Raw genomic sequence first — 17,033 nt, 5'->3', positions numbered from 1 at the left:
AAAACAAAATGGTTCAATTCAAACAGTAGGCTTTTTGCAAAATATTCGATATGGAAAACAATAACCATATGAGCACAAATAAAATTGGGATAAACACATGCTTTCTTGGCCTGTTCTCTTTCTCTCTGCTCTGTAGCAGGTCTGTCTCTTTCAGCTCTCCAGTCAGCCTTGCTCTCTCTGCTCCACAACAGGCCTCTGTCTGTGTCTCTCTGCTCAGCGAGCAGTCTGGTTCAGTCTGTTCCCTCAGCTGCTCTGGGTGACTTCAGCTTCCAGTGATTTCTCAGCTCCAAGTGATTTCAGCAGCTCAAAACAACACTCAGTGATTCCAGCAGTTTGAAAAACAACAACCCCACTCTCAGCTGGGAGCTGTTCACTTGCCTTTTTATGTCTGTAACTCAACTCACCTCTTCGGGAGTTACCCCATCAGGGTTAGCAAAAACCAGACAAAAATTTACAAACTCTAGACAGAAGAGTTAGAAAGCAATCTTGAATTTATAATCTTTTGCAACACAAAATGGGGGTTAGGCAGCCATTTTGAACATAACATAGCATAGCACAAACTGGAGGATTTTACTTCTTTTTTAATTCCATGCCTTTTCTTTTCCCTCTCATAGCCACAACTAGGAAGATGTGAGGTTCTCCATTCTCCTCCTCTGGCTTTCCCCCAGGGTAGAGCAGGGTAGAGCACTCTGGGTTGCTCTGGCTTCAGCCACCCCAGCTCTTCTCTGGCTCCCTTGAGAGGGCCTGTTCTCATGGGAAGATGCCCTATCACCAGGGCAACAGGACTGCCTTGCTTTTTCCAACTTTAAATGTTTACATTGCTGGGACAAGCAGCTAGGGAACTGCTTTACACCTCCGATCCCTGCATAGCAGTGAAGTTATGGCTATCTGCTGGTCGGGGCCAGGATCAAAGGTTGACTGTGAAGCACTGACCAGAGGCCGAGGTCCACAGCCAAACCCTGCTCCATGCCCAACTCTTTGTAGGGGAAAAACCCACGATGACCATCAGCACAGCTGCTGGTGCTCTAAGGTGCTGCCACTGCCAAAGTAAGCAATAGCCAAATTTTTGTAGCGGCCTGTCTTAGTGATTGGGACAACTACAAGCTAGAGCACTTCTTAGCAGCTGTACTGGCAGCTGCCAGTTTTATTTTTTATTATGCCCCTGCCCCCATTGCTGCAATGTAGGGAATGGGGGCACTGCATTATTTATTAAAACAAAGAAAGATTGCAGCCACCAAGGAGTGCTCTAGGCTACTGCTGTCCCCACCAGTAAGAAAAAACCTCCACTAGGGCTTGGGCACTCACCAAGAGTCCCTCAAATCAAGAAGCGGCCCTAGCCAAAATAACCAGACCACTACCCCCACCAGCATCTCTAAAGGCTTTGCTTCTTTGCTTCTCATGAGAGCTGGCTCCCTTCATTCCAGGATTTGGCAAGGGAAAGGGGTTCATCCCTCCAACTTACACATTAATTGACTAGCTGAAATAGTCTTTAACTGACTAGCTCCTTGTCTGTACAGTGTGTTTATATGATACAGGGGCCCAGCAAATGCTGTACTTTGCATTATGTCTTTGCACATAGCTTGATCTAAGCTCCTGCACAGTGACATACTCATTAACTAGAAGTGCTATCATCTGGTTCGAAATCTGTCGATGCCCATAAGAATGGGCTTCTGCACCTGCACAGGAACCACACAGTACCTATGCTTGAGCTTGTCGAAGCACCCAAGCCATGCCCCCACACTGTGGCGTGCTATATAAGGCGTGGCTGAGGCGCGAAGTCCCTCAGTTCTTTTCCAACCACCTTGCGACTTGGACCTACGGTCTGCTGCCTCTTCATCGGAAAGTTCCTCTATCGTTCATCCATCTTGTTAACTTTTTTTGACATGGACTGGCAATCGGACTTCGTTGGATCTTAATACGGAAAGGCTGGCGGTGATTCTCTGGCTCTAACTCGGACTGGCTTCAATGACTTCTGATAAACGGACCGTGGAATGACTCTGACCTTGATTATGGCTGACGAGAAAAAATTGTTTAAATGGTGTGAGGGTTGTAGGGCGAAACTGCCTTCAAAAGACCTCCACAACCTCTGCCTATTGTGCCTAGGAGAGGAGCATAACGTCTCCTCGTGTAAAATATGTCTGTCCTTCTCAAAACAGACTCAGAAAAATTGGGCGCTTCACCTTCGAGCAGCGATTTATGATGAAGTATTGAGCCCTTCGACTCCAGGCACGCCTCGTCCTTCAACGTCTGCTGTGCACTCCACACCTGCGCAAAAGGCGGAAAAACCCTCTTCGACTCTCGGCATCGAAAAAACATTGAACATCGGAAAAATGTTCGACGTCGGAAAAGTCTTCGATGTCAACACCGGCTAAGAAACCCTCAGAGTCTAAGTCTTCCTCTTCTTCATCTTCTGCCTCTTCCTCAAAGTCGTCACACCGCTCGGAGGAACATGATAAAGCTTCTAAGCGTTGAGGTGAGGACCATCCCACTCCAAATGAGGACAAGCATCAAAGAGATCGAGAAAATCCATGGGACCATACACTGTCCCCTTCTTCGGCGCAGCCGTCGACATCGACTCGCCCTCCTGCGCTTTCTACACCCTCGACATCAAAAGACTCCACTATGCTATCTACGCTGTATCCTGAACCATTGGTCGCTCCTTCAGCATTGATAGTCCTCGATGACGAGCCCTCGATACCATGGCTCCCTGAGGTTACTTTATCTACTTCCATAGAGGTTGACACCGAACAGCCCACAAGTACTGTTCTCCGCTTGACATCGATGCAGTTCAATGTCGATCCTTCCCTGAACATTCAACATTTGTCTTCGACACCGATTTCGATGCCAACAGCTAGTGCTCCTTCGCCAGCTCCAATGCCTCTGGCATCCTCGGCTTCTCCTTTGACACCACAAGCTACTGTGCACTTACCTTCCACGTTACATACCCCAATCCTCTCTGCTTCGACTCATGTCACCCCTCGATATCGAGCGCCTTTGCCAGCCTTCCAAGTCATAGATGTCGACGCGGAGGAGTCTCTCCCAACGGCGACTTGTTCTCTCCTCTCACTGTTGGACTCGATGTCGAGTGGACACTTGACATTTACTGGCTTCCCATCAATGAAGCTAGAACCACCACAACATGGGGTGGCCTCTGTGTCACTACATTCAGCTCCACTGTCACCCAGCCGTTTGCGGCAACCAACTCCTTGGCATTCTTGCGGGTACTGCCACCCTTCCTTGAGTACCACTTCTCCTGCTGGCCCATATGGGGATGAAAGCTACAGGCCTTGGAGACCCATTACACTGGCCCGGCCCTACTCTACCTTCTGGTCAGTAGCCACTCAAACGTCTCCCCCATCCGTTGCCCAACAAGCTTCCTAGACTTCTATGGTTCGCCTTTGCTCAGAGTCCACACAGACAACAATACCAGTACCTCTGGTTACATCTGCCACACAGACTACCCCACGCCCAGCCAAGGACGACCGTCCACCAGCTGATTCTCCTTTGGAGCATTACATGTCCTCTGATTTTGAATCCAACCCAGAAGTTGCTAGTTTTGGAATTGTGGAACCACCTACGGATGTAGCACCGGTAACCTACGTTTCTCCTAATGATGAACTTAAAGCTTATCACAAACAAATTCGTGCTATGGCTGATGCTCTGGGCTTAGACATCTGCTCGCAATTAGCCACCATTGATGATCCGGTATATAATTTTATGCTGAAATCACAATCCACAGCCTCTGTGGCCCTGCCAATGTTACTGTTCATCACTAGGGCAGCCAAATGTGCTTGGGAGGTACTGCACACCTCCACTCCAACCTCATAGAAGTTGGAAAACCTCTACAGGGTTCAGGACAAGGACAATGGTTACCTTTTAAAACACCCAGCGCCTAACTCCCTGGTGATTGATTGTGCCACAGCATCCAAGACTGGCAAAAGATACACGGTTCCTCCAGACAAGGAGGGTAGAAAGCTAGACTTTACTGGAGAGGAAGGTTTACTCAACCTCTTGCCTGTCAGTCAAGGTGGCAAATTACTAGGGATGTGCGAAACATTTCGGATACAAAACGTTTTGTACCCAAAACAGCCTGTTTCTGGTGTTTTGTAGACAAAACAAAACACCCATTTTCCAGATCCAAAAGTTTTGTATACAAAACAAAACGTCCCTGTTTCGGCTACAAAACGTTTTCTTGTTTCGGACCTCCATTTTGTGGTGATCTCTGAGTCAGTCTCCATTTTGCGTTTGACATCTCTTTGAATTTCCCACCCTTCCAGCCTTCTGATCGGTGACCTAAATCATGGGCTGACTTGCTGACAATTCCCTACTTGTTCCCCATTGGCTCTTTTGCTTCTTGCCACTCTTTACTGACCCCACATTGGCCAGGGGAAGGGTTGCTAGCCCATGGGGTGCTGGGTTCTGTTGTTTCTGTGGTGTTCTGAGTGTAGATTCTCTGGTAGCATACGAGAGTGGATTCTTGTTTTTCACTGAAAATCTCATATGCTACCAGAGAATCTACAATGAACACCTCAGAAACACAAAACCCAGTACCCCAAGGGCTTGTGGGTATGGAGGTGGTTGGCATCCTATGTGCACTACACAACCCCTTGCTCTGGGAAACCCCAGTGCCCCCCAAGTGGAATTATGGGGCTGCTGAAACCTCCATTATTCCCTATGGGAGAAATCGTAAAAAAGACATGTAAACTTCAACAATTCACAAAAGATCAGCCCTTTGCCCAATGGAGAGGAGAACTAGTCTTGTGGTTGAGCATGACTTGTCTCCATAGCTAAGCAGGATCTGCCCTGGTTGCATATGAATGGGAGACTTGATGTGTGAGCACTGCAAGATATTCCCCTCAGGGGATGAAGCCGCTCTGGGAAGAGCAGAAGGTTTCAAGTTCCCTCCCTGGCTTCTCCAAGTTAGGGCTGAGAGAGATTCCCAGCTGCAACTTTGGAGAAGCCGCTGCCAGTCTGTGAAGACAATACTGAGCTAGATAGACCAATGGTCTGACTCAGTATATGGCAGTTTCCTATGTTCCTGAGATAATTCTGGAAGTTTCCTTGCCTCCATTGGCCACACTCTGCTCTGGGTCATCCCTTTCCCCTTGATTTGAAGCGATACATTTGCTGGAATCCCCATTATTCCCTATGGGAAAATTCTTAAAAATGTGTAAACTTTAAAAATTCACAAAAAATCAGCCCTTTGCCTAATTCCTTTGAAATTTGGGTGGTAGCTTCCACCCATTGGACACTACCACCACCACCCACTCTTTTTGCCCTGGGACCCTTTTTAAAAATCCAAATCGATTCGGATTCGGAAAATTCAGCTACAAAACAAAGCAGGGCTGATTCGGATTCAGAAAATTTGGGTACAAAACAAAACAGGGGTGTTTTGATTCGGATACAAATCGAAACAAGAAAATTCCAAAATGCACACCCCTTCAAATTACACAGCCTGCACAGCTAAATATGCACATGGCCTCTGGGAAATGTTGGAAGGCGACCTGGACTCATTCTCCTTCGAGGAGTTTAAAACCAAGTTCTGTCAAACCCTAGAGAGCTCAGGGGACTTGACTCGCAGACAGCTCAGTATTGCCAAAAGCTTGGCAGAGAGCGAGTCACGGGCAATGACAGCAGCCATTATGTTTAGGAGGCATGCCTGGTTAAGGTCCACCAGCCTCCAGTTAGACATGAGAGATAAAATAGAAGGCTTACCCTTTGATGGCTCTGGTCTCTTTAGTGAGACAACCGATTCAACCATGGAGCAGCTTAAAAGAAAATCAAAATTTACCGCTAAGACTTTCACCTCACATCCGTCCACCTCCACATCTTCAACGATTTACCGTAATACCTATGGCAAGTACCATTCTTCATATAAATATCAGGATAGATGCGATTTTAGAAAAAAATACTCTACCATACTAAAGCCGCCCTTTCCATTAGAAGAGGAAAGCTCCTCAGTCCCAGCCCTCAAAGTTGCAGGATACACAGAAGCATCTTTGAGATTGTGGATCGCCCATCGACACCTTTCAACTCCCTGACACCTCACATCCCCTCTTTCCCGCTAGCGGAGGCCCTAACATCTGCCCTGACAGATCACTCCAACCTTCCGTCCCAGCCTACCATCAGGCTGACAGGCCATGCCCCCGCATGGCAGCACCTAACATCGGATCGCTGGTTGCTGATTACAACTTCTGGTTATGCGATTGAATTCAGATCTCTACTGTACTTCTCAGGGGTGAAACTCACTCTTCCCTCAGACACATTGCATCGGGAGGTGAGGGAGCTACTGGTAAAAGGGGCTATCGCCCCGGTGTCATGGGCGGACAGGCGGGAGGGGTTCTATTCACGTTATTTTCAGATCCCCAAGAGAGACGGGGGCATTCAGCCAACTATGGATCTCCGCTGCCTGAACAAATTCATCCACGTCAAAAGATTCCATATGATGGCATTGCAACAGATCCTTCCACTGCTCCAGAGAGAAAAGTGGATTGTGACGCTGGACCTATTTTCATATCAACATACGGCCTTGTCATCACAAATACCTATGGTTTACCATCGGTCACCACGTGTTTCAATACAATGTATTGCCCTTCGGACTGTCCACCGCCCTGAGGGTTTTTACAAAATGTATGGCGGTAGTGATTGCTCATCTGCGGACCAAGGGTGTGTCGGTCTATCCTTGTCTAAACGACTGGCTCCTTACTGCAAGGGACAGAAGCGAATTATGTTCGCACATCCAATATGTAGTGGACCTACTTCACGATTTGGGCATCCAAATAAATTCGAAGAAGTCACATCTAGACCCAGCACCAGTGACCTCACACATAGTGGCAACCCTGGAAACAGTACAACAAAAAGCATTCCTACCGGAAGACAGATTCACCTGCATTCAGGACCTTGTCTCCCAATTCCATCAACAGCCTTTACAACCAGCCTGCTTAATACAATGTCTGCTAGGCCTGATGGCATCTTGCAACACGGTAATCCATTTTGCGTGGCTAAAAATGTGGAAGCTCCAATTCTGGTTCCTGTCAGTGTTTCATCCCACCAGGGACAGTCAAGCAAAGCACCTACTGCTTCTGCCACAGGTACTTCAATCACTTACCTGGTGGACGAATTGCAGGAACCTGCTCAGTGGAGTTCCCTTTCAAGCCCCTTCGCTGGTGATTTGGATGGCTACAGATGTCTCCCTGCAAGGATGGGGAGCCCATTGCAACAACCACAAAATCCAGGGGAAGTGGTCCCCACAGCAAGCCCAACCGCACATCAACTTCCTGGAACTCCTGGCTGTCTTCCAGGCTTTACAAGCCTTCCTGCTGATCCTTCACGGCAAAGTCGTCCAGATTCACCTTGACAACACGATGGCACAAGCTTATATCAATCGCCAAGGAGGGACGGTGTCCCGCAGCCTGTGCGCCCTCAGTGTGCAGATGTGGCACTGGTGTATTCAGCACCAGATCTATCCAATTGTCACGCCCTTGAGCTCCGACAACGAGGAGGAAGGGGAAGCTGTCAACTTCCCAGCTGATTTAGGAATGTCTGAGGGGCAGAGCCCGGCTGTCAGCGTTCATGAGACGGCTGTGGTAGATCCGACTAATGATTTAGAGCAGGCACGGCAACCTGAGTCAGCAGAAGGTGTGGGGGACCAATGCGAAGGAGAGCTATCTAGTGAAACACCAATGACTCCCCAACAGCGCAGAATCATGAGACACAGAACGCTATTAGAGGCTGTTAGGAGGAGCAAACGCCTTTTGCTGAAGGCTGACAAGCCGTGAATTCCTACCAGCTGGGAGCTCTCGGCTTGCTCTATAAATAACATCTCCAGCCTCCAACTCATTGCTGAGAATCAACGTTCGTAAATCATCCTTGCTGACAGCGTTCAGCCAAGCCGTATCCGAGTTCAGCAGCTCTGCTTGCTTTGTGAACTTCCTTAGCAGCTGGCCAGACCTTGACACCAATAGCCGTATACATCAAGGGCCTGGACAACACCTTGGCGGATGACCTCAGCTGGATCTTCCTGCAGGACCATCAACACGAGTGGGAACTCCAGACAGAATTTGTGATTCCATTCTTTGACCTCTGGATGAGACCCACTGTGGACCTCTTTGCATGCTCTGAAAATACGAAGTGCAGCTGCTTCTGCTTGAGGGCAGGCCACGACTCTCAATCTCTCGGGGATGCCTTTAAACTAGATTGGTCCCTGGAAACATCTTACATGTTTTCCCCTCTGCCATTAATACCCAGAGTGGTAGCCCGCCTACTGTCCAATCCAACCAACTGCATCCTGGTGATACCTTGGTGGCCAAGACAGTCCTGGTTTCCACAAGTACGCAGACTGGCAAGGAACTGCTACAAACATCTACCTTGCCGTCAAGATCTACTCACTCAAGACGGGGGTCACATTCTGCATCCAGACGTCCAAACCTTCCACCTGACCGTATGGCGGATAGTCTGCTAAACCATATTCTGCTCAATCAATGGAAAGAATCCACACGCCAGAACTACCAGAGCAAATGGTGCCGCTTTAAGACCTACGCATGCATCAAAGGATTCCTTCCTAAACGTGCTCCAGTCCGTGAAGTTCTACGGTACCTCACGACTCTAAAATCAAAAGGACTAGCCAATGTGTCCCTAAAAGTCCATCTAGCCGCCTTGTCTTCATACCACCCGGGTTGCGATGGAAGTACATTATGTTTGCACCCGTTGAGCAAAGCCTTCCTGAAAGGCCTTTCACGGGTTTACCCTTCAATCAAATCTCCAGTGGAACCTTAGAGCCTGTCATTAGTCCTGTCATCATTAACCCAGGCTCCTTTTGAACCCATGGCCACCTCTTCACTGAAGTTGGTCTCTTGGAAGACAGCTTTCCTGATTGCGATCACGTCTGCTAGACGTGTGAGTGAACTTACAACCCTCAGAGTAGATTCTCCCTATACGATATTTTACCCAGACAAAGTCTGTATGCGCCTCAATCCTTCGTTCTTACCAAAGGTTGTATCCAAATTCCACCTAAACCAGGATATCATCTTACCAACCTTATTCAGAAACCCTGCTTCTGCTCTTGAGCGTTCGTTGCACGCCATGGATGTACTCCGTGCCCTCCTGTACTATATGGACCACACAAAGGTGTTCAGACTGTCTACCTAACTATTCATATCCTATAGAGCAGGGATTCTCAACATTGGGTCCCCAGATGTTATTGGACTTCAACTCCCATAATCCCCAGCCCAGTTGCCTTTGGTTAGGGATTATGGGAGTTGAAGTCCAATAACATCTGAGGACCCAATGCTGAGAATCCCTGCCGACTAAAGGTTCCCCAATCTCAAGGCAAATGATGTCGAGATGGTTGGTGGAACTTATTCTGCTTGCTTATCATCTACAAGATAAACCACCTCCAGAAGCCATAAAAGCCCACTCCACCAGGGCGCATGCTTCTTCTGCTGCACACCTTTCTGGGGTCTCCTTTGAGGACATCTGTAAGGCTGCTACCTAGTCCTCAGAATTCCCTTTTGTAAAGCACTACGCCATAGACGTTCGCTCTGTTGCGGAGGCTGCCTTCAGGAGAGGTGTTTTAAAACAGGTGTTGCACTAGCGATTACTGCTCCCTCCTCCTTATGGAGCTTGCTAAACACCCATTCTTCTGGGCATTGACGGATCTCGAACCAGATATACAGGTTGCTTACCTGTAACTGATGATCTGGTGGAGATCCGTCAGTATCCATAAGACCCTCCCGACCTCCCCTCTGCAGTAGTGCTACATCTATGTGCGTACAAGTGTGTGGCCTCCTTCTGCTCATTTGAACTCTCATATTCGTCGTGGATGAACTTACCTGCTAGATGATCGTCCTCCACGGCGGTCGTCCAAGAACTGAGGGACTTCACGCCTCGGCCACACCTTATATAGCACGCCACAGCGTGGGGGCGTGGCTTGGGCGCTTCGACAAGCTCAGGCATAGCTACCGTTCAGCTCCTGCACAGGCGCAGAACTCCATTCTTATGGATATCGACGGATCTCTACCAGATCATCAGTTACAGCTAAGCAACCTTTTTATTTGGTATGTAGTCAAGAAAATAAATGTTTTCTGCCAGTCGAATATCTGCCACAAATCAATTTGAGAAGTTATTTTGAAATAAATTATATTTGTACTGCTGTTTGCCTGTGTTTTGCATTAGGTAAAGATTATCCGTTTCCTATGGTAAACCACAAAGAAGTCAGTGATCATAATCTACAACTGATGAAGCAAGTCAGAGAAGAACAGTATAAAACAACTCAGCTCACAAGAGGTAAAACAGGGATTCCTGAAGACAGGATTGCTAACATCCCACTAACCATGTGGAATCACTGCATGTAAAGTGTCTTTGCAGCATTTAGTAATACAAGATACCCTTGAATATCACTGGGGTAACGTTTGAGGAATGTTCTACTAATGTGGAATCTGCAATATTTAAATATCAGACCTAACAGGGTGGTGTGTGTGTGTGTCTTAAGACAAAGGGCAGTATATAAAAATAAATAAATAGCCTGAATATGGGGTTAGGTTTCTTCTCAGCTGGTGTGGGGTTGGGTTTTTGAACTTTAAACCTCTCAGAAGTGGGCAGGCTGCTCCGGGGTGTTAAATGTTTAAATATCCACCCTTGTGCTCCTTCTCAACTGGTGTATGGAGTTGGATATTTAAACTTTAAACCTCTTGGAGCAGCCTGCATGCTTCTCAGCTGATGTTGAATTTTCCAGGATGTTGAAAGTTTAAATATTCAACTCTGCAAGCTGCTGAGAAGTAGGGGTGTGCATGGAACCGCTGAACTGCGGTCCGGCACTGGGGTGGGGGGTTGCTTTAAGAGCGGAGGAAGGGTTTACTTACCCCTCCCGCCGCTTTCTCCCTCCGGTGCCCGTAGTTCCTGTAGTATTTGGGGCGGCAGGATACCTCCCTGCCGCCCCTTCCCCTGTTTCACTTCTAAAGGCTCCCAGAAGTCTTCTGCGTGCGCACTTCACGTCTTTAAAAATATCCTAAGGCGGGGGGTGGCAAGGAGGTATTGCAGCGGCAGTAATTGGTGGTGGCAGTAATTGGGGCAGCAGGATACCTCTCTGCTGCCCCTTCCCCCGTTTCACTTCTAAAGACTCCCAGAAGTCTTCTGCGCACGTGCACGTCATGGAGACGTGAAGCGCGCGCACGATGTGCGTGCACACAGAAGACTTCTGGGAGCCTTTAGAAGTGAAATGGGGGAAGGGGCGGCAGGGAGGTATCCTGCCGCCCCAAATACTACAGGAACTATGGGCGCCGGAGGGGGAAAGAGGCGGGAGGGGTAAGTAAACCCTCCCCGTGCTCTTAAAGCAACCCCCCACCTGAATCGCCCAAACCGTCCAGGTCCAGACCAGTCCGGAGGTCTTTAGAATGGCCTCCGGACCGATCCGGGCACATCACTTCTGAGAAGTGGGCGAGAGTGGGTTTTTTAACTTTAAGCCTCCTGGAGTAGCCTGCGTGCTGCATCTCAGCTGGCATGCTGTCTGCTCCAAGTATCCTAATTTCACTAGGGGGTAATTAAAGGGGTTTCCCAACTGGAAAACCTGCAATTGATTAAAGCTTACCCCCACAGTAACTAAATTGGTATATAGGGAAGTTATACACACATGGGCGAAACCACGGAGATGAACCTGTGATATTTGAGGGCCTCCTGTACAGAGTCCCTCTATGTCACCGGGGGGACTAATGTTCATTGATCTTTCCTTCCCACGGAAGCATTTTTCAGCACCCCTAAATGTGTCCCTACATCCATGATACATCCATGAGGGTCATGCAGCCCTCACAGACATATTCCTGGACATGAAAAGGGCTTTCTTGGGGACGGGAGAGAAGTGATAATCACTTCCCCCTCTCCCTCTTCACTGCTGCGAAGCAAGCCTCATGCACTATTAGTTTAGAGACTCCTTGCAAGGACGAAGCTCTTGTTCTGCCCTCATAAAGCTGTGCAGCATGTCTGCCAATTTATATATTTTAACCTCCTTAACTCTGGAGGTTATATGTCCCTCTATGTATGTTTGTTACTGTTTAGTGTTTAGAGATAAAAATGGGAATATACTAGGAACTAATTCCTCTTAAAAGTATAATATTGGTTATGTATCTTTAAAGCTGTTGAGGCCAGTATCTGAAAAAAATGCATAACTATTTCTGCATGCCCAGTGAAGCTTTGTGCTTTGACAAAGGGGCTTGAGCCAGCTTGTAGTAGTGAGCATGAATTGTCTCCTTTGCTAAGCAGGGTTTTCCTTAGTTTGCATTTGGATGGATGACTACATGAGAGCATTGTCTGCTGTAAGATATTCTCTTTAGGGGATGGGGCTGTAGCTTAGTGGTAGAGCATCTGCTTTGCATGCAGAAGGTCTCAGGTTCAATCCCTGGCATCTCCAGGTAGGACTGGGAAAGACTGCCTGAAACCATGGAGAGCCCCTGCCAGTCAGTAGACAATACTGAGCTAGATGGATCAATGGACTCAGTATAAGACTCGGTATAGGGCATGGACTTGGTATAAGGCAGCTTCCTACATTCCTGTGAAAATCAAAATAGCAACTCCCCATGCCACATGATAAACCACATTTCAAATCAGAAAAATTATATCACCCCCCTGATATAATGCGGGGTTGAGTAGCTTTTTGGATCCCAGCTTATTTGCAGTTACATTTCTAGTACTCTCTTAACTATTAGGTACTACTATCCTTAAATAAGGGGCCTTGGCCTTAAAACCCAGATACTCTGTCTTTTGCCAATAAAACTGAAGACCAGATTCTCAGCTACTATATCTCTGAACAGTCATCCAGCAATATGATCTTCTCCTCCTTTTTAGATGATGTTGATGATCCAATGGAAATGAGGCTGAAGCGTGAACATTCTGAAGAGAATACTAAAAAAAAGAAAACTTGCCAGAAATAATGAAGTATAAACTGACAGCCCTATCCTATTGATGTTTATTTGTAAGTCCTACTTTATCGGACTTCCTTTTAAGGTAGTAAGCCTGATTCATCCAGGAAGATTCAACGTTTATGATGCAGACAATCAAACCTTCTAGAGACTTCTAGAAATCAAAAAGTTGCAATGGACTGAAATTCATTTGTACTATCTATATAATGCAAGTAATGCTGTACATTTTCTGTTATCAGTTTCCTTTGCAAACCACATTTTTTTCTAGAATGTCTGATTTGAAACCCTTCATAAAATAACTTGCTATGCAGATGGCTCATACCACTATAGTAAATATTGACTATTAGGAAATATTATGGTTACTGTGCATGGACACCCTGGTTTTATGGAACTGCTTTGACTGGTGTTCAGTCAAAAGTAATATTATTTTATTATTACTTGTTATTCAAGCAAAGGTGTGGGATAATTTTAATAAAATGCTTTCACACTACTGTGTTAAGAGTTTGACTTGGACAAAAGTTGTCCCTTGGGCTTTGCTGTACAAAATATGAAACCAACACAATTGTTTCCCAGCGGAGTTGATATGATTCATAATGCAATTGCAGGAAGAGGGTAAGAACTCTAGAAAGCACAAACACCCATTAATCTATGGTGGTCAAGAAAAATCTTGTTTAGGAGAGATATTTGCTAATACAATAAATAAAAACTAGCGGGCCCTGCGCAGAACATCTGCGTGCTAGGACTTTATTGCTGTCCTTAAAGTCCCACCACAGCCCCTGCTTCATTACTCAGCGTCAGTCAAACCACTCGTAGCCACCCACCCCACTCTCAGCCACCCCTCCACACCACCACCCTTAGCCACTCCACTTGGAGCCCCCCCTCCACTTCCTCACTCCCTCAGCTCCAACTGCTGGCTTCTGATGCCCTACCAAGTCTCCTCATGAGGAAGATGGCCAAGCTGGGGCGGGAGAGAGTACTACTGAGGGCCATCTGTGCAGGCCGGATGGGAAGCCCCGGATTGGCCATCCTCCTCGTGAGGAGACTGAGTCATGCCGCTGCTCTTTCTTCGGCCCTCCTGTTCCTCCTTGGCAGCAGCTGCCCCTCCATCCACTCCTCAGCCTCCTCCTCCATGCCTTCTCTCTCTCTCTCTCTCTCTGCGCGAGTGTTGTCAGAACTCTCACGAGATGTGCCACATACCATGGGATTGGTTACATATGTCCTAAGGCTTTTATATATAAAGATAATGGAGATAAAATGCAACCTTATAGATTGTATGGGAGGAACTGTTTCAACTATGCTGTGCAGCATGCGGGGTGGGGGGCAGGGGGAAGAGCATGAAGGGTGCAGTTCAACCAAAATGAAGCAGTTTTAAGAGCAATTGATTTCAATCGGAGAGTTGAGTTTAACTCTTTTCAGCAGGACTTCGGTATGTCTAGTGTCAGCTAGAAGAGGTCTATAAGAAGTACAGAGGACCTGTATGTGAGCATAGCAAGAAGAGAAAAGGGAACTGCAGACAACAGAAGAGTGATGCAGAGCTATAAAGTAACAGACAAGGAGTCTCAACATAATACAAAGTGCATTAGGAAATAAGTGTAAAAATGGTAAAAAGGTAAGTGGAAGTGTGGTAAAAGGTATTACTTTGGCTGAAGTATTTTGGATTGATTTGCAGATTAATGTTGAGAACAGTGTTCCCTCTAACAGGGATTCCTAGATGTTGTTGACTACAACTCCCATAATCCCCAAGCAAAAGCCATTGCAGCACAGGATTCTGGGAATTGTAGTCAACATTCCCTGTTAGAAGGAACACTGGTTGAGAACAATCTGTAAAGACACAAACCAGAACTTTAGCAGCAGAAACAGAACAAAAATGCTCATTTTTGCAAGATGATTGATTGATTGATTGATTGATTAAGTGCTGTCAAGTCGGTGTCAACTCTTAGTGACCACATAGATAGATTCTCTCCAGGATGATCTGTCTTCAACTTGGTCTTTAATGTCTCTCAGTGGTACATCCATTGCTGTTGTAATCGAGTCCATCCACCTTGCTGTTGGTCATTCTCTTCTCTTTCCTTCAACTTTCCCCAGCATTATGGACTTCTCAAGGAAGCTGAGTCTTCGCATAATCAGAAGTATGATAGTTTGAGCCTGGTCATTTGTGCCTCGAGTGAAAATTCTGGATTGATTTGTTCTATGATCCATTTGTTTGTTTTCCTGGCTATCCATGGTATCCTCAAAAGTCTTCTCCAGCACCAAAGTTCAAAAGCGTCAATGCTTTTTCTATCTTGCTTCTTCAAAGTCCAGCTTTCGCATCCATAGAGTGTTATGGGGAAAACCATTGTCCAAACGATTCTAATCTTTGTAGGTATAGACACGTCATGGCATCTAAATATCTTTTCCAAGGCCTTCATTGCAACATTACGAAGTGCTAGGGGTGTTAATGGAACCGGTCGCCCCGATCTGGTTCGAGTCTAGATTGGACTCAAACCTGACCGGGCCAGTTCTGTCCGGCACCCTTCGAACCTCCCCGGTCTGGTTCGGTCCTGAGGGGGTGGGTTTGCAAATTATTATTATTTCTTGTTTACACAGTCAGACAGGTATTATTGACTGGTTTGTTTTATCCAGACATCGAGTCCTTCCCAAGGACCTGGAATGCCAGAATTTTATTGTCAATGTTGTTGCTGTTGTTATAGATATCGTCGCAGAATATAGGCTGTTCCCAGTAAAGCTGCTTTTTGTAATTGGCTGATGGTGATTTCTGTGGCCCCTATGGTGTTGAGGTGCTCTTCAAGGTCTTTTGGAACTGCACCCAGGGCGCCAATTACCACTGGGATTATTTTGGTCTTTTTCTGCCACAGCCTTTCAATTTCAATTTGTAGATCTTTGTATTTTGTGTTTTTTTCTATTTTTTTCTTCTATTCTGCTATCCCCTGGTATTGCTATGTCGATTATTTGACTTGTTTTTCTTTCTTCTCGACTACCGTTATATCTGGTGTATTGTGTGGCAGATGTTTGTCTGTTTGTAGTCGGAAGTCCCATAATATTTTTACATCTTCATTTTCTTCAACTTTTTCAATTTTATGGTCCCACCAATTTTTGGCTACAGGTAGCTTGTATTTTTTGCAGATGTTCCAGTGTATCATCCCTGCTACCTTGTCATGCCTTTCTTTGTAGTCAGTCTGTGCGATCTTTTTACAACAGCTGATTAGGTGATCCACGGTTTCATCTGCTTCTTTACAAAGGCGTCACTTGCTGTTTGTGGTTGATTTTTAGACTTTTGCTCTTATTGCATTTGTTCTTAGTGCCTGTTCTTGTGCAGCCAGTATTAAACCCTCTGTTTCTTTCTTCAAGTTGCCATTCTTAAGCCATTGCCAGGTCTTGGTGATGTCTGATTTTCCACTTATATTGTGCAAATATTGACCATGCAGTGGCTTATTTCTCCATTTTTCTGCTCGGTTCTTGACTTGTTCTTTCTTGTAGGCCTGCTTTGTTTCATTGGTGTTGAATAGTTTCGCATTATTGACCATTTGAAGTGCATCTTCTTCACTGTCCTTGATATATTCTTCAAGGCCTCTTTTCTCCTCCTCTACTGTTTGATGGACTTGCAGCATTCCTCTTCCACCTGAGCTGTGAGGGAGGTATTGCCTATCAACATCACTGCGGGCGTGCAGAGCATGATTGATGGTCATGATTTTCCTGGTCTTACGATCCAGCGTCTCTAGCTCTGCCTGGGTCCAGTCTATTATTCCTGCAATGTATCTGATAACAGGTATAGCCCAGGTGTTTATGGCTTGTATGGTGTTCCCGCCATTGAGTTTGGACTTGAGGATTTTTCTAACTCTCCTGATGTATTCACCTCCTGTTTTTCTTTTAACTTCAGTGTGTGCGATGTTATCAGCCTGGAGAATGCCCAAGTACTTGTAATGTTCTTTCTCTTCCAGGTTCTTGATCTTGCTTCCATTGGGCAGTTCTATTCCTTCTGTTTTTCTTATTTTTCCTCTGTTCATTATTAATGCAGCACACTTGTCTAGTCCAAACTCCATTGCAATATCGCTACTGAATATATGGACAGTGTTTAGCAGTGATTCGATTTCTGACTGGGACTTTCCATACAACTTCAGATCGTCC

At 46.3% G+C, this 17,033-nt stretch overlaps 1 protein-coding gene across 4 annotated transcripts in view; it reads left to right on the top strand.

The window, feature by feature from the left end:
- Positions 1-13,398, top strand: part of LOC128323988 (cryptochrome-1-like) — a 30,388-nt gene extending 16,990 nt beyond the window's left edge. For all 4 annotated transcript variants that reach the window (XM_053248027.1, XM_053248025.1, XM_053248029.1 and 1 more), the window contains 2 exons: positions 10,174-10,284; positions 12,835-13,398. In XM_053248027.1, the coding sequence (XP_053104002.1) occupies positions 10,174-10,284; positions 12,835-12,920 (197 nt within the window). In that variant the 3' untranslated portion in view covers positions 12,921-13,398. The remainder of the gene's footprint in view (positions 1-10,173; positions 10,285-12,834) is intronic.
- Positions 13,399-17,033: the final 3,635 nt, after the last annotated feature.

The sequence above is a fragment of the Hemicordylus capensis genome, chromosome 4, assembly GCF_027244095.1.
Source record: "Hemicordylus capensis ecotype Gifberg chromosome 4, rHemCap1.1.pri, whole genome shotgun sequence".
NCBI classification, from domain to species: domain Eukaryota; kingdom Metazoa; phylum Chordata; class Lepidosauria; order Squamata; family Cordylidae; genus Hemicordylus; species Hemicordylus capensis.
This window is presented reverse-complemented; position numbering and strand designations above follow the sequence as displayed.